This window comes from Panthera tigris, chromosome D2, assembly GCF_018350195.1.
Source record: "Panthera tigris isolate Pti1 chromosome D2, P.tigris_Pti1_mat1.1, whole genome shotgun sequence".
In the NCBI taxonomy this organism is placed as follows: Eukaryota; Metazoa; Chordata; class Mammalia; order Carnivora; family Felidae; genus Panthera; species Panthera tigris.
In genome coordinates, this window is record NC_056670.1 from 72948038 (window position 1) to 72970550 (window position 22513).

Here is a 22513-nt window from a genome sequence, read left to right on the forward strand (position 1 = left end):
ATATTCACACACACACACACACACACACACACACACATATACACACACACCACCCTTATCTATTCACCAGTCAGTTGACACTTGGGCTGCTTCCATAATTTGGCTATTATAAATTATGCTGCTAGAAACATAGGGGTGCATGTATCCCCTTGAAGTGTTATTTTTGAATTTGGGGGGTTATTACCCAGGAGTGCAATTCCTGGATCATGGGGTGGTTCTATTTTTAACTTTTTGAGGCACCTCCATCCTGTCTTCTTCATTGGCTGCACCAGCTTGCATTCCCACCCAAAGTTCCAGAGGGTCCTTTTCCTCCACCTCCTCGCCAACACCTGTTGTTTCTCGTGGTTTTGAGTTTAGCCATCCTGACAGGTGTGAGGTGACATCTCATTGTGGTTTTGATTTGCATTCCCTGATGACGAGTGATGGTGAGCGTCTTTCCACGGGTCTGCTTCCCACACCAGAGAACATTTAATGAGCGTGAACGTCTGCTGTGCAAGCAGCACGATGCAAGCATCATCTCCCTGAGTCCCCATAACAATTCTGGGAGGGGGACCTTTTATCATGCTTGAGGGACAGATGAGAAATAAGGCACAAGGGATTTAGTAAATACCCAAAGTCACAGAACTTGTAAAAGTGACCCAGCCAGGAGGCTATCGATGGCTTAGATTCAGGCTAGTTTATCTCAAATGATGCCTCTTTCCAATAGCTGCTATGTTCCTAGCAGCTCCCTATCATTCATGCCTTATCATTCCTAAATATTGAAATTCGCTGAAAAAAAGTCAACCTTTGTACCTTCCTACCCCCTATGTTTGAAAAGGGTGGGAGCAGGTGGAGGCAGGAGGCTCTGTGACCGAACACACCAGTCTGAGTTCCCGGGGAGAACAAATGTGTTACTAGGAGACTTTCTCAGAGCCTGCTCCTCAAGGAGTAGCCTGTGGGGGGCGGAGGGGAGAGGCTGGGGTGGGGGAACAGAACCTTCCCCTTCTGGCAAAGGTGATTTCTCTCTGGTTCCCATGGCTCTGCATCAGAAGGGAACCCTGCCTGCTCCATGCACATCCTCTTCACAGGTATTTAATGAGATTTGGGAATCTCAGTGATGAGCAAAGTATGTCCCTTGTCCGGATACTTGGAGAGACAGAGATCATTGATCGTACTTATGGGAATATTGTTCCTCATGGATAGACAAGTTCTGGAGGAAGTAACAGTTGCATGAGGGCTTAACAGAGAAGGAACTGTCTGTTGGTGGAGGTGGGGTCCACGAAAGGAGAGCTTTTCCTAGGAAGTGACATTAGGGCCGATAATGAAGTTTGAGGAGATAACTAGGGGAAGAAGAGGAAGAACTTCTCAGGCACAGGGAACAGTGCAAAGGCCCTGAGGCAGAGAAGCACTGAGAGGAACCAGTGTGGCTGAAGGGGAAGCCAGGTGCTTCTCTGAGGCAGAGAAGCACTGAGAGGAACCAGTGTGGCTGAAGGGGAAGCCCAAAGACCCAGACCAGACTGGACTTCCAAGGCTGGATCTTCGACCTGGAATGCCAGGACACTGCGTATATATGAAGGCTTCCTAAGTTATAGGAGACCCTCAATTTACACGATCAGGCTGAGATGGACCCAGGTGGAGACAGGAGCGTACTCCTTTATCACCTCCTCTTTCAACCGTCTCCTGTCTCCCGCTGGTCAGAGGAGAGGCTCACCTCTCACCCCACCTGATTCTTACCACCTTACTGTATTACACTGTCCTGCGGCGTAAGAATGTCCGTCGGGAAGCAACGTTAGTGTCTGTTTTATCAAAGGCTCCAAAAACCCCCACCCAACCATCTCACTCAGTCATGCATTTTGATTACATTTTTCCTTATTATGTTTAATAATTACCAAAATTCATATGTGCACGATGCCTTCATCATTTGTATACTAATAATAATGATTGTTATAATAACATGATATTAAAGGCGATTTGAAAAATTAGAAACTTATGGCCATAAAAATATTTTTAAACTTTTTTAAATTTGAGAGTGCATGCGAGCAGGGGAGAGAGGCAGAAGGGGAGAGAGAGAGAGGGAGAGAGAGAGGGCGAATCTTAAGCAGGCTCCGTGCTCAGCCCCCAGCCTGATGCAGGGCTCGATCCCACGACCCTGGGATCATGATCTGAGCTGAAATCAAGAGTCTGACACTCAATTGACTGAGCGACCCCAGCGCCCCCCCACAAATTTTTTTTTTTAATTTTTTTTTTTACGTTTATTTATTTTTGGGACAGAGACCGAGCATGAATGGGGGAGGGGCAGAGAGAGAGGGAGACACAGAACCGGAAGCAGGCTCCATGCTCTGAGCCATCAGCCCAGAGCCCGACGTGGGGCTCGAACTCACGGACGGCGAGATCGTGACCTGAGCTGAAGTCGGACGCTCAACCGACTGAGCCACCCAGGCGCCCCAAATTTTTTAAAGCTAATGCATATTCATAATTTGTTACAGTTCATTTAATAGACAAGGTAGTGAATTAAGACGTTAAGTGATAAAATCATTAGAGTTGGATAAAATTCTGTTGAAATGGAATGAAATATTTGAAGGCATAAAGAATATAATGTAAATTTTTTGACTGTTGAAGGAAACTTCACTGTATTTTTAAGTATAAAAGGTGGTTTTTGCATCCTTGTACCATTTATACTTTATCGGGTACATTTAATTTTGTTTAATGTTTGTTTATTTTTGAGAGACAAGGAGAGCACGAGCAGGGGAGGGGCAGAGAGAGAGGGAGACACAAAATCTGAAGCAGAATCCGAAGCAGGCTCCAGGCTCTGAGCTGTCAGCCCAGGGCCCGAGGTGGGGCTCAAACCCACGAACTGTGCGTGAGATCGTGACCTGAGCCGAAGTCGGACGCTAGACCGACAGAACCACCCAGGTGCCCCTTCCATCTGGTACATTTAAATGAGACTTATGCCGGTTTATAAGGTCAATATATACAATATAACCCAAACCATTTAAATTTATTAAAAAAAAAACATTTTAGATTCCAACTCAGATATGTGGTGGGGCATACATATTTTTAGAGGATTCTTTCGTGGGTATCCACAAAAGTTTGGAGACCCTGTTGTGGGCCTTGGTGTTGCAGGTGTGGTGGCCGAGATCAAAGGGAGGAAACACAGACAGTAGCATTTTCCCCGGTGCCAGATGCCTCCAGCCAGCTGGGCCGGAGTGGGTGTGCCCTCCTGTGTTCGCCTGTGTGGACAACACTGCCAGCGGAAGGTACAGGCACCCCCAGAACAGCGATTTTCCTCGCTTACACCATTACTGTCTCCCCAGCATCAACCATAGTGCCTGGCACGTAGTAAGTGCTCAATAAATACTTATCGGATGCATGAATGGCAGACGCACCAAGCTCTCCCTTTGTGCGGGGCCCTGCGTTCAGGGATTCCCATTTAATCTTCACCACACCCCTGCACCCGGCCCAGTTAGTGTCCCCATTTTAAAGATGGGGAAACCAAGGCACAGAGAAGATAAACAACTTGCCCAAGGTCACCTATCAAGGAAGTAGCAGGATGGGAGCCAGGCATCCTTGTAAGAGCCCTTAACCGTGACACCTCGGATTCTCTGGGCTCTGAAACTCCAGGCGCTTTCCTGAGTGTGATACTCCATGAGCGTGATACCCTTCACAGCCATCTCCGCGGCTCCCTGCCATCTGCTCTCTCCTCCTAAGTGGTTTTCCTTCTCTCTCTCTGTTTAATATTTAAGGTGACACATCCTGGGACATCCCGGAGTCCCCATGTTACTGACCTACTTACTTATCCAACCATCTTTCTCACACATCAGGGGCAGCAGTGGGAAGCATGGGGGGCGCGCGCGGAAGGGAGGAGGGGAGAGGGCGGGGAGCACCACTCATCACCCTCTGCTGTGAGCAGCCTCCAGCTGACAAGAAGCCAACATGAATAAAACAAGGCCGGGCTCCGCTGCTAGGAGGCCGCAGCAGGGTAACATCGATTCGAAGTGGCTTTCCAGGGAAACGGTTCCTTCCACCCCCTCGAAGGACCTCCAAAGGTCCAGCTACGTCAGGGGGATATCTGTTTGTTTCTCAAAGGTGGGTTCTTACCCCCGGCAAGTGAGGATTACAGCTGCCCATCACCCCCCAGCAGGCACCGCGCCTGTCTTGACCAGACTCCGCGGGCACCGTGCACAGTAGAGGGCTACAGCACACAGGGTCTGGGCCAGCTGCCTCCTCAGTCCTTTTACTGAGAGGCCTCGCACTTTCCTGGTCTCTAGTGTCCTCTGTCCAGGGTGACCTACTCCTGGTGGCCCCAGAGGCCCAGGCCTGCTGCTCCTACTTCCTGACTCCTAGGCTCCAGGGCCTGGGGTCTTCACATCCTCCCAGTGGGGGGTGGGGTGGGGAGCGGTGACACTGAGAGGTGTCCCCTTTCTCCCTGTTTCCACATCTCCTACTTGAGGGTACCCAAAGACTCACAGTGACACCCTGCATCCTGCTCCAGGGGTGGGCGAGCGCAGGAGCCGCGGGGTGCTGAGTGGCCTCCCTCCCAAAGAGATCTGTCCCTGGCTCCCAACACCCTCTGACCCCCTTCCCTGGCACTCTCATCCATCGGCCTTCAGGTCCTCACGGCCAAGCTCAGGGGCACGAGGCTCAAAGAGCAGCTGCAGCCAGCCCCTACCTGGGACCAGGTGAAAGCACTCATCCCCGACTCCTCATCTTGGCCCCTGACCTTAACCCCAGGACTCTTGACGTCCCGCTGTGGGGGCCCTGACTTCTTCCCTTGGCGCCCCCTCCCTTCCCCCCCCCCCCCCCCCCCGGGCGGCTCCGGATGGGGCGCCGTCGGTGGAGCCGGATGGGGCGCCGTCGGTCGGGGGCGGAGAGCCGGGTAGGCCAGCGCTGGTCCGGGCGGGGGGCTGAGGCCGGGGCTGGAAGGTGACGCCCTCCCGCCCCCGTCGGCCGTGACGTCAGAGCCGGACCGGCTAAAGCGAGCGGCGGCGGCGCGGGGCGCTGGGGTGGAGACCGCTACCCGGAGCCGCGCGGACGGACGGAGCCCACGGCGCAGGGCAGGCGACCCCGAGGTAACGCGGGACCCGGCGCGGGGACAGCGGGGCCCGGCGGAGGGCGGGGAAGAACCCCAGGGGCGGGAGGGTCTCCGTCTCCGGGGCGGCCGGGGGGGGGGGGGCGCCGGGGCGCGGGACGCACGGGGCGCGGGGGCCCGCGGCGCCTTCCGAGCGCTCGGTGGCAGGAGTGGGACCTCGAGGGCGGCGGAGAGCGGGACCGCCCCCCGCCGGCCCCGGGTTGGGGGGGCCCCGACGCCGCTCGCGGGCGGCAAGGATCCGGAGCGCAGGTGCCCCCGAGAACGCGCCCGCCGCAGGTGAACCGAGGCTGGGACGCCCGTGCGCGCGGCCCCGGGACCGTTCCTTCCGCCCCGGTGAGGTCGGGGCGTTGCGGGCGCCGGGAGCCCCCGGCACCCGCCGCGGCCCCTCACCGCGCGCCGCGCCCGCAGCCCGGCCTCGGAGCCATGGCCCTGAGCGAGCTGGCGCTGCTCCGCCGGCTGCTGGAGAGCCGCCACTCACGGAAGCTCATCCTGTTCATCGTGTTCCTCGCGCTGCTGCTGGACAACATGCTGCTCACGGTCGTGGGTACGTTCGCACCGGCCGGCCCCGCTCCCCGGGGGCCCCTTCCCTGGGGGCTCCACCTACCCGAGCGCGCCCCCCGCGAAAGTTGCAGAACAGGCTTTGCAAAAAAAAAAAACAAAAAACGCATCCCCTTCCACCCCCGAGTCTGCCGCGCTGGGCGACTCGCAGCCGCCTTTTGTGGCTTCGTTTTCCTGGTGGTCAGGTCAAAAAATGTGACATCTGTTAAGACCCAGAACTTGTGTTTCCTCCTGATAATTTCCTCCTTCCCGCCCCCCCCTGCTTTGACCGCGATGAAAAAGATTTCTACTACGAACTGGCAATTCCCAGGGTTCCAGATCACGTTACAACAGTTACTATGTTAACCAGCAAGGTGGGCTAATTGACAGTTTGGCTTAACATTTAAAGGAGCAAGTCAACCTCTCTCTCCCCGGAAAAAAGGAAGTGACATTTAAATATATTGTATCGGTGCATGGCTCGAGATGGAAACATTGTAGGACCTTTTCCAGAACAGTTTGAAGGGTGTTGGTTTTAGTCTTTTTCCTGTAATGGATTTTTGAACGGCGAATTAAAATCCAGGTCTCTTAATTAGCCCTCTTAACAGCAAAGCATTTGGTATGCTTTTCCTTAAAAATGCCCACAGTTTTAGGGGTGCCTGGGTGGCTCAGTCGGTTAAACATCTGACTTCAGCTCAGGTCATGATCTTATGGTTTATGAGTTCAAGCCCCCACATCAGGCTCTGTGCTGACAGCTCGAGCCTGGAGCCTGCTTGGGATTCTGTGTCTCCCTCTCTCTCTGCCCCTACCCTGCTTGTGCTCTCTGTCTCTCATAAATGAATAAATGTTAAAAAAATTAAATGCCCGCAGTTTTAATGAGTAATTCTTTTTTTAGTTTGTATTCTCCGGGTGGGTTATTTCCCTTCTCTCCTTTCATGGATTCCCACCTGCGGGATTATCGGGATTATCAGAGTGATAGGGCTCCTCTGACTTCAGAACAGCCTTGCTTCTCCTTTGTGTTGAGTGCTCTGTCAGCAGGTGCCCACAGGTGCTTTTACATCTGTTTTTCTTTTCCTGGGTGGAAGTCTCCGGAATTTCTACACCTTCCGGGTTGGCCGAAAAATCGCAGACTCCCACTCAGGTAACAGAAAGATGAAGTGGGCCTGTCGCAGAATCTCCAAATCGTTCCTTCTCCTGTGGGTTTATTTTTCCCTAAGACACGTAATGAAATTTAGGTTTCTGTTTCCTCGATTCATTCGTTTGAAGGTCTGAGTCCCTCCCTGAGGAGCTCTCGTTGATCCCAGGTCGGCCCTGAGCAGAATTCAGACCACATTTTCCTTACCTAAAATATTCCTGTAAGGGAGCCCTGTAATGAGAAACCCCACAAAGGACAAGAATCCGGGGCAGGTCACTTCTGCACAGTCACCGGCCCTGAGGGCAGACGCAGCGCTCCCAGCCTCCCCGGGGCTCTGCTCTCTCTGGCCAGAGCTCAGCTCTGTGAGATTATCCCGGGGTCCAGGCAGGGGTGGCGTCGCAGGGGCAGACCCCTCTGGGCCTCGTTTGGCATTTGATGCGACTGTAGTTTTGCTGTCGTTTGTCCTGATGACAGGTGGTTTCCGTGCAGCTGTGACCTTCTTGTTCTGCTTTTGTTCCCAGTCCCTATCATCCCGAGTTACTTGTACAGCATTAATCACGAGAAAAATGCCTCGGAAGTCCAGACCGCCAAGCCGGTGCTCACGGCGTCTACCTCAGGCCGCTTCCAGAGCATCTTCTCTTATTACGACAACACCACCATGGTCACCGGGAATAGCACTGAAGAGCTACAGCGGGGGCCACCGCCTGCGGCCAGCACCCAGCACACGGTGACGAACACGTCCGCCGCGCCTCCTGACTGTCCCAGCGAAAACAAAGACCTCCTGAATGAAAACGTTCAAGTTGGCCTGCTGTTTGCCTCTAAAGCCACCATCCAGCTCCTCACCAACCCCTTCATAGGACTGTTGACCAACAGGTAGGTTCCGTTATTTTGGCCAAGGAGGCTTCTATTTACGTCCTTCCCAGGTCGTTGCTCTTTGGGATTCTGTTTCTCCTTCATTTATCAGAGTGCGGAAAACCAGTGGTGGGCGAGCTGGGGAAACCCGATCTCCTTCTTTGGGGTTTCTTTCCTTCATCGTGATTTCCCACGTGTTCAGCCTTTTTTGTTGCCCCCTCCCTTGCTTAGAAAGTAAGGAAGTACTAAAACAGAATAAAGAAGCCCTCCCCAGGTGGGAGCACGTTGATTCCGTCCAAAGGCTGTGTCGCGTTAGTATATTTGTCAGACTTGCCCTTGGGCGGCAGGAACTGACTCTGCAGCCACCGTGGCATCATCGTTGGGCTCCGTGTGTCACCCGCCTTTGTGTTTTCTTCTTCCTCTGGCCGTCCGCTTCCTTCTAGAAAGCCAAGGTGGTTTGCTTTAGTGCTGGTGTGGTGAAGGGTCGAGACGGCCAGGGAGAGAGTGGGGAAGACCAGTAATCCTGCTGCAAAGATGGACCCCTTAGCTCACGCCGAGGTCACGGCATGTAATGAGCCCCCTTGCCGGTTACTCCGCTGTGTCCACACACACAAAGAGGAACGTATTGAGCCTGTTTTCTGGATCAGTCAAACCAGCCGCTAATGCCCCCAGATAACGCCCAAACTAGCTTTATTTTAATCTGGATGCTCTGGATGTTTTGGGGGGGGACCCGCCTCCTCTTGAATAATTGTTCCCGTCTCCACTGTCGTGGCCGTCCAGCAAGTATCCTTCCGCAGTCCAGCTGGCCTAGCTCTGCCTGGTACGGCAGGGGCTGGAAAGCACAGGGCAGGGCACTTGCAGAGAAAGGGAAAGGGCAATGCCTGAAGGTGTCAGCTGCAAAGAGCTGGTACAATATGAGTGGTGGGGGCAGACTGCCATATAAACGTTGTAGCCTGAAAGGCAGAAATGCAAACAAACCAAAACACAGTAGAGAGGGGAGTGCCTGGAATCCTACTTGTGAACCAGGCTCAGACGCATGAGCAGAGACCAAGATTACAGCCGGAAAAGAGAACGTTGAAGGGTGGGCTGAATAAGGAAGGCAGGGCAAGTGGGGACGGGGCAGGGCAAGGCTATAAGAGGCCCTGAGTGCCAGGTAGAGAGAGGAGGGGGTTTTGTTGGTGTGTGTGTGGGGTGGGGGTGCACTTGAGAGCCACTAGAGGTTCCAAAGCCACGTTGGAGTCCGTGAAGCAAGCACAGTTTTCAGTAGGTCAACCTGTGCAAGCTGGGATCAGGGCCATCCTTACGTTTCTTTGGCCTGGATTAGGGGGTGCGGGCCCAGCTCCGCAATCTGCGGGGCTCTTTGTTCAGATATAAAGCGTTTCGAGATTGTAACAACAGAGCATTAAAGCAAGCACGGGGCCCTTGGGAGAGCAGGGGCCAGCTCTGGGGCGGGGCAGAGGCTTAGACTCTGACCTCCCCCACCCCCACCTGCGCCCCCCGGCACAGGCCGCCCTCAGACACACACACAGGGTGCTGGTCACATACCCACGGCCATTTGGAGGGAAGCACGTTTTAAGCTTCCACAGTTTGTTTCTCTGGACTGGGTAGTGCCATTGAGTAAATCTGAACAGTCCCAAGCTGTGTCCAGCCCTCCTGTGTCCAGCAATAGTATGAATTTGCCACATAAAATACGCTAGGCAAATCGCCTCGCAAGGACAGGTGCTCTGCGAGCCCACCCAGAAACACTGTCCGCAAGGTGCCGTTTCCCTCTGTTCTTCGGCAGGAAAACCAAACAGACCTCGGTAGTCGTGGGGTTGTTTTTCTTTCTTTCCTCAGCCCTTAAGAGTGCTTCTTTAACCTGCATCTGGTGTAATTACAGAAAATGTCTCCGGGTTTTGTATTCCGAGAGAGCAAACAGCTCAAATCCTATATGAGGAAAATTGAGGACATGACTGTCATAATGTCTTGCCAATCATTTGGGCACGAATATTCTTAGCTGTACGGTGTAATGCAGTACTTAGAAACTCAGCTGAAATGGTGTGTTCCAGTCTTCCAAATGCAAATGTGAAAAGCTTTTTTAAAAACCCTATTCTTGTTCTTAATGCTTTGCTTATGCCATGGGGAAGAAGCTTGTTTAAAGCCGGTGAGACCGTTTGCTTATTAAATATTCCAAATGCTTTGATGTTGTAGCTACCCAAGACTCCTGTTTCGGGCTTAAAAAAAAAAAAAAAAAAAAAAAAAGAATTCCAAGAGAAACCTAATTTTGTTTTGTGATCTGTGAAATTCAGTCTATTCTTGTTTTTTATTTTATTTTTTTAATCTTTAAACAAATTTTTTTTACATTTGTTTATTTTTGAGAAACAGCGAGACAAAGTGTGAGCGGGGGAGGGGCAGAGGGAGCAGGAGACACAGAATCAGAAGCAGGCTCCAGGCTCCGGGCCGTCAGCACAGAGCCCGACGCCGGGCTCGAACCCAGGAATCGTGAGATCATGACCCGAGCCGAAGTTGGACGCTCAACCGACTGAGCCACCCAGGCGCCCCATATTTTATTTTAGAGAGCAGGGGGGAGAGAGAATGTGCATGTTGTGAGCAGGGGAGGGCAGATGGAGAGACAGAATCTGAAGCAGGCGCCAGACCCAGTGTGGAGCCCGATGTGGAGCTTGATCACACGACTGTGAGATCCTGACCTGAGAGGAAAGCCAGAGTTGGACACTCAACTGACTGAGCCTCCCAGGTGCCCCAGAGCATGAGATGGGGAGAGGAGCAGAGGGAGACGGGGAGAGAGAGAGAGAGAGAGAGAGAGAGAGAGAGAGAGAGAGAGAGAGAGAGAGAGAGAGAAAGAGAATTTTAAGCAGGTTCCACGCTCAGTGCGGAGCCCAAGTGTGGGGCTCTATCTCATGACCCTGGGATCATGACCCGAGCCAAAATCAGGAGTCAGACCGTCAACTGACTGAGCCACCCAGGCGCCCCAGTTCTATTCTTCTGATGGGTAATCCACTTTGCAATTGAGCTAGAGCAAAATTTTAATCCCTACCTGGTTCCCCGCTGCTACCCGACAGATTTAAAATCCCTCCTGTAGCACTGCCTTGTAGTGTGGAAATGCAGACAGATTGTCACGTTGGTGTTGTAGCGTGAACTCTGTTGTTCCTCCACAACGGTCATGATTTGTGTATTTTCCAAGCCCAGTAGAGTTGGATTTAGGGGACTTGCAGCAGTCTGGGCTCTCGGCAGCTCTGCTCAGGGGAGCGATACATCCCACTTTCCTTTACAGAACTTGCCCTTACGAGCCGCCGCAAATAGTCTTTTGATGTAATTTGTGCCAATCGCATCTTCAATGACGAACAAGATGTGTGTGACTCACATTTTCGGCGTTGCAAACGAGTGTTTTTAAAACAGCACTCTACAGTTGGTTGATGTGTTTCTGATTAAAGAAGGAGGAGTTAAAAAGACGGGGCATCAGAGCCTGAAGAGGAGGCTGCGTGAGGGCTTTGGGGCCAGTCCTGCTACCTTCTAGGCGGAGGAGTTTGCCGCATGGGAAGAGAAAGGGACTGCCCCTGGCGACAGACGGCAGGACTAAAGCCAGTGTCCAGACTCTCTCTGTCTGGGTGACTTCCTTCCTTCCTATTCTTTCCACCTACTTAAGTGTTGTAGTTTTGACATGGAGCTACTCAGAATCAACAGTGCAAGTCAAAAATCTGTTCTTGTATCCGTTTGGGCTCTGATTGTACCGAGCTGAGCTAGTGAAAGCCCAAATAGTTGTTGATTGCTACTTTGAATCAGCAGGCAGGGAGTTTAGAAACAGACCAGCCTGGTTTTTTGGACATGGACCCTCCCTCATGTCTCCAGCCCCAGAAAAATATCTTTTTCCAGCCCCTGGTATGATCTGGCCCAGCTTGCCACCCTCTGCAGCGCTTCTGACAGAGGGGAAAAGACATCCCCAAAGACTGGGGGAGCTACCGAGAGGCTCGGCTGAAGGCCACTCCTCTCTAGAGCCTCGTGCTGCAAGCGGGACCCCCTCATCACATGCGTCCCAGCCCGGACCCTCCTATTCGTGGTCAAGAGGCTGTTGCATGAGTGGCTTTTATGGGTGGGTGATGCGAGAAGCAAGCTGCCGGTCTGTTGTTGTACACACTGCGTAAGAGCTCTCGTTCCAAACCCTGCAAGTAAGAAATGACAGTTCGTGAGAAATGTTTTGAGTGTTCATTGGGCTGCCCATATGGACACAGGCAATTCTTGATTTCACTTGGTCTCCGGTACCGTGGTTTTACTCTAAAACACGTGACCAGAGAGGGAGCCAACTTGATTTTGGCAAGTGGATGGCGATCCCATATCCAACAACACACTTTGCAAAGCCTGCAGGTGCCTTGGTTGACTTGATTTTTATTTAATGAATTAATTTATTTAGAGGCTCATGTGACTTATTTTATAATTCCGGTCTACTCATTTCACGATTGCCGCTGCGTGTAAGAGATCTCTTACCGTCTGCCCCGCGAGTGGATTTCAGGGGTATGCAGACCTAGGCGGGGATTCAGGCAGCTAAACGATATTAAAAGCACCTTGACGTATCTCTCCGTAAACCTGCCTAAGAATGTGGCCCTGTGGTCTTCACTTGTTTAACATGGGGCTTCTACAGTAGTTGCATTTTGAGAACCAAAAGCTATTCTGGACGCACTGGCCCCGGGGCTGGGGAAAGAGTTAACCGCGGGTGCTGGGGGACAGCTCCCTCGGCTTCCTCCTTAGCCTGTCATTGTCCCAGTGGTCTGCTTTTTATCAAGCCAGCATCAGTGGCTTAATTTATTTCCATAGTTACCTAGTATATTTGAGAGCCCGTTATTTCTCGTCACAAATCTTAGCTAACATCTGAATGACAAGAAGGAAGCCACAGGGCATGAAGTCTCTACAGAACGTTCGGTGTAATGGTTTTTTTTTTTTTTTTTTCTTTAGCCTCAGCCAGTTGGTCTGAAGTGAGCTTTGTGGGAATGAGCAGTGACCTTTTCAGTTTCTCTGTGGACGGGGAAACCAGCCCTTCTGGAAAGGGCTCTCCCATCCTAGATGTTGTTAGGATGGTGTTGTTAGGATATCTTGGCTTCTCCAGCTCAGAGAAGCTGCCAGTGGAATCAGGTGTTTCTAACGGGAGCAGAGCCGCCCCCCCCCCCCCAACTTGTTCCCTGTGTCAGGGAACAGGGGTCCTACCCACGAAAGTAAGAAGTCCGTGGCTCACGTAACTCCCTGCCTGCACCTAATAGCTGAAAAAGACAGACCTAAGGACTAAACCTAAGAATGTTGTTTTACTTACGAACGACAGCTTCCTGGTACGTCTCAGCACATGAATCATTCCATTTACTAACGTTCACCTGCTGTACCGCCTTTTAGAAGGTGATCAAGAAGGGAGATGCCTCCTCTCGCCCCTTCTGGATCCCCCACTTTGTGTCCTTGCTGTTGTCCTTTCCCAGGGCAGAGGGAGCCTGGGTTCTAACAGGCCTGAGAATGGAGCTTTGCAGTAGGCTCTATGGCAAAGATAAGCTAATTATTAAAGACAAAAGTATTGATTTTCGGTGACGATTTAGGGAATATGGAGTTTCTCCACTGGTGTGTAGGTATATATAATGATCATAACTTTGATCGCTTGGCACTTTTGTCTAGGGATTCGATACCTGACTTTCTGTCTTATTCCAATTAGATTAACTGCTCCCTGATGCTCTATAGAGCATGACCGTGGGCTGGGATGACGCATAAGGGGATAGTAATGGGATATTTCGTTAAAGGTTTGCTGCCTCAGATCTAGCTCTGCTTAGCACGGGGACGAGAGGCTGACTCAGATGTTTATGACTAATGTCAGCTGAGTCTCTGTCCATTTAGGAGACATCGTGGGGAAAGAGAAAGGGCGCTGGTGATCTGCCCATCTCTCAGGGACCCTGGGGCATTAGACAATTTTCCTTCAGAGGTGGGTGTTCAGGGAGCCAGAAGAATTTGAGGGTGGGGGAGTCCGGGATCTGCCCGTTGCACCCTTTTGCCTTGAGGCTGAGCCCCGGGGAAAGGTGCTTCCGGCGGTATGCACAGCGGTCAGCTTGCGCTGTGACCGTGGCTGAACCTCTGCTTTCTCATCCAGCATGAGGGTTTGGACTGGCCAGCCTTTGAGTTTGCCATTTGGTTATTCCATACATGCTTTATTAAAATCCCTCCTCCCCACCCCCCCAACAGTAGCTGCGATGTTTTTATTTATTTTTATTTTTATTTTATTAAAAAAAGTTTTTTTAACGTTTATTTTTGAGACAGAGACAAAGCATGAGCAGGGGAGGGTCAGAGAGAGACGGAGACACAGAATCGGAAACAGGCTCCAGGCTCTGAGCGGTCAGCACAGAGCCTGACGTGGGGCTTGAACTCCTGAACCGCGAGATCACGACCTGAGCCGAAGTCGGACGCTTCACCGACTGAGCCACCCAGGTGCCCCAGCTGCGGTGTTTTTAAAGAAAACACAGCACCTAGGCTTGGTAGAAAGAATCCTACGTAAGCACATGTCTCTGTGGGTACAGAGCCAGCTGGTGTTAAATGAAAGGTGGACTATCCGTTCTCACTGGGTGGGGAGCCTGTGCTCCTGTAACAGGCCTCCCCCGGAAGCTGTGCTCCTGTAACGGGCATCCCCCAGAAGCTGTGCTCCTGTAACGGGCATCCCCACCAAAGCGTGTGCTGGCAGGAGCCGGCACACCCTAGGCACTCAAGATATGCCCATTACCCTGAATTGGGGGCACGTTACATAAGTTTCCTAGCCCTCGTTGTAGCCATCCAAAAAATGGGGATAATGGCACGACCTCACGGAGCTGCGGTGGGAATCACAAGTGACCCGCTCGCTAGCCCCCTACTTATGGTCTTGGGGAATGCCAGAGTCTCCTGGTAAGAGGAAGCTACTCCAGATGTGTCCTGCCAGGTGACCTTGGCCAGTTGATCAGGCTGCAGACTGAGCATAGTTTCACTGGTATTCCCACAGCTTTGACAAAATACTGTTTTCCAAGTAGTATGTTGAAAGGGGGTGAGAAGCCTTTTATTCCAGGGCCGCTACAAATATTGCCATATTCCAGTCCCCCACCCGCACCCCCAAGATGTGCAGGAGCTGTGGAGAAGAATGAACTGCTCGTGGGTTCTCCTCGCCGAGTCGCCTGGAAGTTTCTTTGTTCAGCCTGCGGTAGTGCTGTGGAGAACGTGGTGTTGTGAATGGGGTTCTTTTGCCCGACTGAATAAAGAGCACAGACCCCTCGGCTGCAGGTTAGTCCAGATTAGAGAAGCTACGTTTGAAGGAGATCTGAACTGCAGTTCAACCCTGGTATCTTTCCTGGTTTGCCTGATGGGCTCTGAGCCCCGACTGGTGAATTACAAGTTCACCTCAGGTCATTGTGGGGGAATTTGTGCATGGGATTGTGAAGGGAGAGCTGTCTGGGAATCTGGCATGATTTCCATTTGCTACTTGTGTTTTTGCTACTTAGTTCTGAAGTGCAAGAAGCAGTTTAAAAAAGGGGTGGGGAGTAGGACTAGGATCTTTTAGAAAGGTTCTATTTAAAGCCGCATTTGTCCTTCTGGGGAGGGGTGGTGAAGTGTGTAGGAAAGAGCCCTGGACTGTACAGGATGACCGCAAGTGAAATTAGCCCTAGGACATTTGACAAATCACTCTTTTATGCCTCAGTTTTCTCATCTGTAAAGTGGGGAGGTGGTCATCTGCCCTTACCAAAATCCTTGAGCTGAAGGGTATAAGTACTTGGAGAATTGAATGTAACTTTATTTTTTGAAAAACATTTTTAAAGTTTATTTTATGAGAGAGAGCGTGTGAGCGCCTGAGCAGGGGAAGGGAAGAGAGAGAGAATCCCAAGCAGGCTCCATGCTGTCAGTGTAGAGCCTGATGTGGGGCTTGATCTCACGAACCTTGAGATCACGACCTGAGCTGAAACCAAGAGTCGGACGCTTAACCAACTGAGCCGCCCGGGCGCCCCCAGTGTGATTTTAAAAGAAGGGATTGTCTCCGTGATTTTTCAGCTGAGCCTGGAATACAAGAGCCCTTCCAGGCTGAGTGACTGGGACTCAAGACTTCCTTGGTCCTCGTTTGGTTCCTTCCGTGACCCACAGGGTCTAGGGCTGGAGGAAAACGAAGCCTGGAGAGGCTCTGGGCTGCTCTGGGTTGACACGCCAGCCCCCTCCCTCCCAGGGTCCTAGGGGCCAGGAGGCTGCCTTCACTCTCCTGTCCCATCTGTACGTCAGGAGCCAAGCAGCCCGCTTATTGTGCGGGAACGGAGAGGAAAGAAGGAAGAGCAGAGGGAAGGGAGGAAACAGGTTCTGAAGCACCTTCTGTGTCCCAGGTGCCTGGTAGCAGTTTACCATCCACATCTCCTTGTTCCGGTGCTGGGAGGTGGCCAGTGGTCTCTCCATGGGGCTGAGGGAGGCTTGCTTGGCTTATGTGTCCGGCCCAGGGTATGACGCTCAGAAGGCCAGGGTCTCCCCACCAACCCGGTCCACCTGATGGCAGAGCCCTGTACGCACAGTGGTCCTTTCAGAGTGGTTGCGACGTTGAATTTTTGCGCTGGCCACAAGGCCCCTTTTTCTAGGCTGGCCTCGTTGGGGTCAGAGTGAAGACAGACTTGAAGACTTCCTTGCACCCGGATGCTCTCCGACAGTGTCATCATCTCTGCCGCCATTTGAATCATTTGATGACCTTTTACTAGAATCATTTGATTGCCTTCGTCCCTTGGGAGAAGCGCTAGCAAAGACCGTAATGAAAGATTTAAAAAAAAAAAAAATGATGGAAACGGGGACTGTGTATTTTAGACGTGTTCTGGATTACTTGCCAATACTGTGTTAACATTTATCCCAGAGAAACCTCTGTGCAGGGTGGCAGTGCTTGAATGGATTCACGTTCCTCCAAGACAGTCAAACACGAAAAGGTCACACAGGAAGCACCGAGTCCATGAATTTTTAGAAAAGTCTACCAAACCCTTAGCCGCCTGACCCCAAAGGGTAGGCAGGAGAGGCTCCGCCTAAAGCCTTAGAAAAATACAAAGCCGTCACCAAATGCCCCCCGTGGTTCTGTTTTGCAGAATTGGCTACCCAATTCCAATGTTTGCGGGATTCTGCATCATGTTCGTGTCCACCATTAGTAAGTGTCTGATGTTTGCCTTCGGCCTGGGGGTCATGGGATGGGCTCTGAGGACCACACACGGGGAATTGAGGACACAGCCCCGGGGTGGGGGGTTTGTGCGTTGGTAAAGGTTGCAGAAGGGGGGGGGGCGATAGAGCTGTTGGTGGTACCGAAGCACAGTGTAGTTAGCGTGGAGATGCCCGTCGGGGTAAGGGATGGCTTCCAAGGGCCCACGTGAGCAGGGCGGCCACGGCACCAGGCTGGCACTGATGCGTGGCCGGGCCCCTCCCTCGGCAGTGTTCGCCTTCTCCAGCAGCTACGCCTTCCTGCTGATCGCCAGGTCGCTGCAGGGCATCGGGTCCTCCTGCTCGTCTGTAGCTGGTAGGTGTGCAAATACCTGAGGCAGCCGTTCCCTGGGGGGGGTGTCAGTCCGTTGAGGAGGCCCCCAACCTTGCCCTGGCTGGCCAGCCCCTTGTAGAATTAGCTGGAATAATGTGGGGAATCGAGGTGTCAGTCGTGGTGCCTGGGGAGGGGTTCTTAGGAAGGGCACTGCTTTTTTCCTTTGGGTTCTGCTTGGTCTTACCTTTCTGTGAATCTGACGGGTTTGAGAGATCACAAGTCTGGGCCAGAGAGGGCAGGCGAGTCACAGGTTATTCTTTTTTTGTGCTCCCTTGAGAGCTTCGCTATTGAACGTTTCTTTTCCTGTTTAGGGATGGGCATGCTGGCCAGCGTGTACACGGATGATGAAGAGAGAGGCAACGCCATGGGCATCGCCCTGGGAGGCCTGGCCATGGGGGTCCTAGGTGGGCAGGGGGCACCTGGAGGCAGCCTGTGGGGAGGGGCTGGCGGGCATCGGAGGGCGACAGTGCTCCCTGAGTCCACTCTGGGTCTGCTCGTGCTGACAGACTCCCCCGGCTGTCCCCTTTTTCATTCCCTACTTTCATGGAGCCTTGGAAAACTGGTGGGACCTTCCTGACCCAGGAGGACGTGGGCTTCCCTGCCTCTGCATCTGCCTCTCAACCTGCTGGGGTGACCCTGGATCCAGATGTAAAACGAAGGAATGGGATGGTCTGCCAAGATCCTTCCTCTCTCACATCCTCTGAGTTACCATCCCACCTGAGGACTTCCCACCTTCCAAGTCTGCTTTCCTCACCTGCCCTGGCTGACTCCCCCCGGCCAGGGGACACCTATCCTCCCTGAGAGGAGCTTTGGGTCCTCTCCCTTCTCGGTCACATTTCTGGCCTTCGTTTGGGAGCCCAAAGTTCCGCTGTGCTGGTTTATAAGGAGCCAAGTCCCCGCGGACCCATGTTCCTGTGCTCCGTAAGCAGCACAGCCGTGTGTGGCCTGGGTCTGGCTTCTCTCTGGTCTTTACTTTGGGGGTGACCCTTCTACTACACTCTTGCCCGTGTCTTGGGTGTAAACCGGCTTGGAGGAAGTCCCCAGGACAACTTGAAACTACTGAAAAGAATGTAGGGCGGTCACCCCAAGTAGGTGTTGGAACAAAGTACAAACTCGAGAAAGAAACGGATGGTTACGGTGGAGCGGGGGGGGGGGGTGGTGGAGGGGGGACATCAGTCGCGGGGCTTGGCACCAGCCCCTCTTTCTCTTCCTTGCAGTGGGCCCCCCCTTCGGGAGCGTGCTCTACGAGTTTGTGGGGAAGACGGCTCCGTTCCTGGTGCTGGCCGCCTTGGTGCTCTTGGATGGAGGTGAGTCCACGCGGGCACCTCTGCCGTGATCTCGCTGGTCGTGACCCGTGTCGGGTGACCCATGTCAGTAGGTGCTTGGAGCCACACGTTTTTATCTTTTTTTCTCCCTCTGTCGTAGCTATTCAGCTTTTTGTGCTCCAGCCGTCCCGCGTGCAGCCAGAGGTAAGCCCCCCGGGGAAGGAGGGCGCTGCGATGGTCACATCAACTTCGTTAACCCCTGATTTTTGTTCACAGAGCCAGAAGGGGACGCCGCTGACCACCCTGCTGAAGGACCCCTACATCCTCATTGCCGCAGGTGGGGCTTCCCCCCCAGTCTCCCTGGTTCTTCTCAGCCAAAGGGTGGTGGGGAGGGGTGGATGGCGAGAACCAGGGTTCACTTGGCTGCTGGAAACGTCGTGACGTGAAAGGCAAAGAGGTTACATCCACGTCACAAGGAATAGCTTTCTTCCATCGTTAATTTCTGACCCTCAGCCAAGTTCCTTTGCTGGTTTTCATTTGGGGCAAGGATGTCTGGGTCACGGAGATGCCCCATCACAGAGGTTTGTTTGTATCAGCGGCCATCACTGTTTGGCCTTGAACCTCCGGAAGGAGACTCTGGCCTCACTGTGGGCATCGTCGGTGGGCAGTCTGATTCACCAAGCGGGTATGAATAGAGGCTGACAGCGGAGCCCCCAGAAGGCCCAGGGGACAAGTCCCTTCTTGCGGAGAGGGCACGCTGTGCAGCAGGGAAGCCAGTCGGGAAACCCCCTTTGGCTACAGAAGGTCCCGTGTTTGGGTTCTTGGCCTCGATGGGCTCAAAGGAAGCCCTGGGGTCCTGTGACTGGTCGGGAGGATAGTGGGCCTCATTGATGCAAGAGACTGTTCACCCAGGACCGTCTGTCTCAGGGGCACAGGCCTTGGGCTGCCTCACAGGGGACCAACCTTACATTGCCTGGGCCCGGACAGCGGTCAGCAGAGGCCCTTGGGGACAGGCCAGGAGACGGCAGCCCTGAAGTGTGGCATCAGACCCTGTTAGGGTTTATTTGTCTAATCGGTGGTCATGGACACTGGTAGGGCTGGGGGAGTCTGGGTGAACAGGATGCATGCCCTATCTAAGAGCATTCCAGGTTAGCCTTTTTCAAACGCCAGGCTGGCTTTGTTTAAACCTTCTGCTGCTGGATTGGGGTGGGGGGGTGCCTGTATAACCCTGGTCTAGACCCCCATCATCATGCCTGCTGGCCAAAGGGTGGTTAACCTCGTGGCTCTGCACCCCTCCTAATGCAGGGCACCTCTCTGTGCCCCCATCAAGATGCAGGGATGGTTCCAGAGCCCAGATGCCCATGGAGCCCGGGCTGTCCGGGGTGGGGTGAGGAGGTGTATGGGGAGAGCGGGGCTCTCTGCTGCCCACCGCCCCCTGCCCCCTGCCTTAGGCTTTCTTTGACCCTCACTGTCTCACCCTGACTCAGGGAGGAAAGATACCCAGCATTGAATGACAGGCTACCACACTTCCAGCAGCCTCGACTCGGGGAGCTGGGGGCCGGGCGGTGTCTTATTTGTTCTGGCAGGATTTTAACCTATGAGGATGACCGAGTGGTGACAGAGGTCTGGGATGTTGAAAGAAGATTGTATTTCTTACGTTTTCCTGAGGAAAGGAGGCATACCGTGCCAATCAGGGCCATGTAGGGAAGCGCCAGGTTTTGTGGGGGGTGTGGGGGAGAAAAGGGCCAGGGGAAGGCCTAGGCCAGAGCCTTTAGTGGGGTTTGCATGGAAAAGTGAAGGGCAGGGCTGGGGAAACAGCTTAGGGTCGGTGGGCTTTGAAGCCTGGAGGCTGTCCCTGCTTGCCGGGATTTAGAGCAGGGGTATCAGTTTGCTGTGTGAGAGGTAGACAAGGAGGGGTTCAGAGTTATGGGCCCTGGGTTGTAGGGGAGACAGAACGACCGCGCCAATTTGGCCCTAATTAATAGATGGGAAAGAGAGAAACAGCGAATCCAGGAAAACAGCGCGAGGGTGAGGGGACCATTTCAGTATCCTCTCTCTGTTCCACCTGTCACGTCCCAAAGCATGGAAAAAAAACCTTTCTGCATTACGTGAGCACCTTAATTACACTACACAGTGTTCTTTGAATCAGGATTCTAGCAAATTAGAGGTTCATGGGGACACAGCACAGGAAGCTCCCAGCACGGTGGGGAACGGCTCTGTGCATCTTTTCCCCCATGGTTCTACATCTACAAAGGGTTCTGGTTAACAGATAGTGGGTATCTGCAAAGATAGCATATGTGTATAGTTGATTAAAAAAATCCCTCAACGGCACGTCTGTGCCGAATGCACCAGATTTGGGGGCATCCCAGGGCATCTTTAGAAATGTATTCCTCGCATGGTAAAACTTAGGTGCAGAAACCTCCAGTTGCTGGAGTCTGTGTGTGGTCTAGAAGTGGCCCACGTGGCTGGGTGGCCTCAAGCAAGTTCCTTCGTTAATAAATTAGAAGTCCTTCTTCATTAATAAGTTGGGACGGTTAACCTAATGACCTCCGAGTCTCCCTCCAATTCCTTTATGACTCTGGGGTGCTATTTTGAAAAGAAAAATTAATACTTTGTTTAAACTTAATGTTTAATTTTAATTAGTATTTAATCTATTTAATATTCTTTCATAATAAAAATAACGATGATGACAGTAGTAATGAATCCAACCTCTTTACTCTTCCTTTTTTTTTACCTTTTTCTTATTTATCTTTTATTTATTTTTAATTATTTATCTTTTCCTTACAGAAGTAGATGTTCTGGGTATCTCAGTGGATTGTTCTGGCTGTGGGCATGTGTCGTTTAACTGTGTTTGGAAATAGTAGGTAGGGGACACCCAAGACCCAAAACAGAAGCCCACTAACCCTCTTCCTCCCTTAAAGGGTCCATCTGCTTTGCAAACATGGGGATTGCCATGCTGGAGCCAGCCCTGCCCATCTGGATGATGGAGACCATGTGTTCCCGCAAGTGGCAGCTGGGTGAGGACTGGTGTGGGTGCTTCTGATTCTAGAACTCTTGTCCTCGGGGTGGGTCCTGTCACTGTAGCCCTGACAGGCTGCAGGTGCCAGGATGATAAAGTGATTGTTTCTGTTTGATACTTAATGGGGTCCGTGCTTAGGGTAGCAGTGAGCTTTGGGGCCTTTTTCAGCTCCAGGTTTTTAAATCAGAATTAGCAAAGAGGCATGAGACCTGGGCAGAAACAAGACGCAAAATATATTCAGTGTCTGCCCGTGTTTCTGAACTAGACGTTAGTAGTTATATTAAACGTATGTGGGTAGCAGTAAGATGTATGTGAAACAGGCTGACAACAAACAGTACGTAAGAGGATTACTCTTTTAAAAATATTTTTGACTTAGAAAGCAATACATACTTGATTATTTAAAAAAAAAAAAACCAAAGTACACAGATCAAAGAAGTAAATTTTAAAATCTCATGTTCATCTTTTTCCTTCCAGGCCAGTCCCCTGTAATAGTCATTGTTAACAGTTTTGTGTCTCTTTCCAGATGGTTCTGCATTTATCACCATGTGTGCGATGCTTAAAAACCCAACCCGAATGGAACATTGCCATTTATATCATTGTGTGAACTCTTGTTGGGCCATGTTTCCATGTCAGAATGGGTAGATTTAATTTTCAAAATTAATTAGATTTTTTCAGAGTTACACATGTACTTAATGTTTAAGTTAAATAGCATTATTAGAATTATAATGAAAAAGCCAGAAGTCTTTGCCCCATGCCTCCCCATCTCTAACCCCCTTTCTCAGATTTAATCACTTCAATTCTTTTAGTTGTTTCTTCTGCTAATTTATGTCTCTAAATAATATGTGTAACTCCTGTTTTTTAAATTCCCCCATTTCTGATACTACCAGCTCCCTAACGTAGTAGATGAAGATTTAATGCTGTTATTACACCTGAAAATATCAAACAACCAACTTATCCGTTTTCTCAATTTCTGTTTTTCTAGAACAGTTTTATTTGTTGGTCAGTTTGGCACTCAGTGTTGGCTTTATTGTGACTATGTAAAAATTGTTCAAAGATGAACTATATAGGGCTTTATGATTATTTCTTCTTACAAACTTTTGTTTTTCCTGGAGTTAATCATTGC

General features: G+C 51.8%; 1 protein-coding gene across 2 annotated transcripts in view; it reads left to right on the forward strand.

Moving 5' to 3' along the window:
• The first annotated feature begins 4976 nt into the window (after positions 1 to 4976).
• Positions 4977 to 22513, forward strand: part of SLC18A2 (solute carrier family 18 member A2) — a 38810-nt gene continuing 21273 nt past the window's right edge. Inside the window, exons 1-10 of one of the 2 annotated variants that reach the window (XM_042961264.1) lie at positions 4977 to 5048; positions 5477 to 5612; positions 7259 to 7610; positions 16667 to 16725; positions 17005 to 17088; positions 17418 to 17510; positions 18324 to 18413; positions 18532 to 18575; positions 18648 to 18708; positions 21293 to 21388. In XM_042961264.1, the coding sequence (XP_042817198.1) occupies positions 5492 to 5612; positions 7259 to 7610; positions 16667 to 16725; positions 17005 to 17088; positions 17418 to 17510; positions 18324 to 18413; positions 18532 to 18575; positions 18648 to 18708; positions 21293 to 21388 (1000 nt within the window). In that variant the 5' untranslated portion in view covers positions 4977 to 5048; positions 5477 to 5491. The remainder of the gene's footprint in view (positions 5049 to 5476; positions 5613 to 7258; positions 7611 to 16666; positions 16726 to 17004; positions 17089 to 17417; positions 17511 to 18323; positions 18414 to 18531; positions 18576 to 18647; positions 18709 to 21292; positions 21389 to 22513) is intronic. The other variant, XM_042961265.1, reaches the window with a different exon arrangement.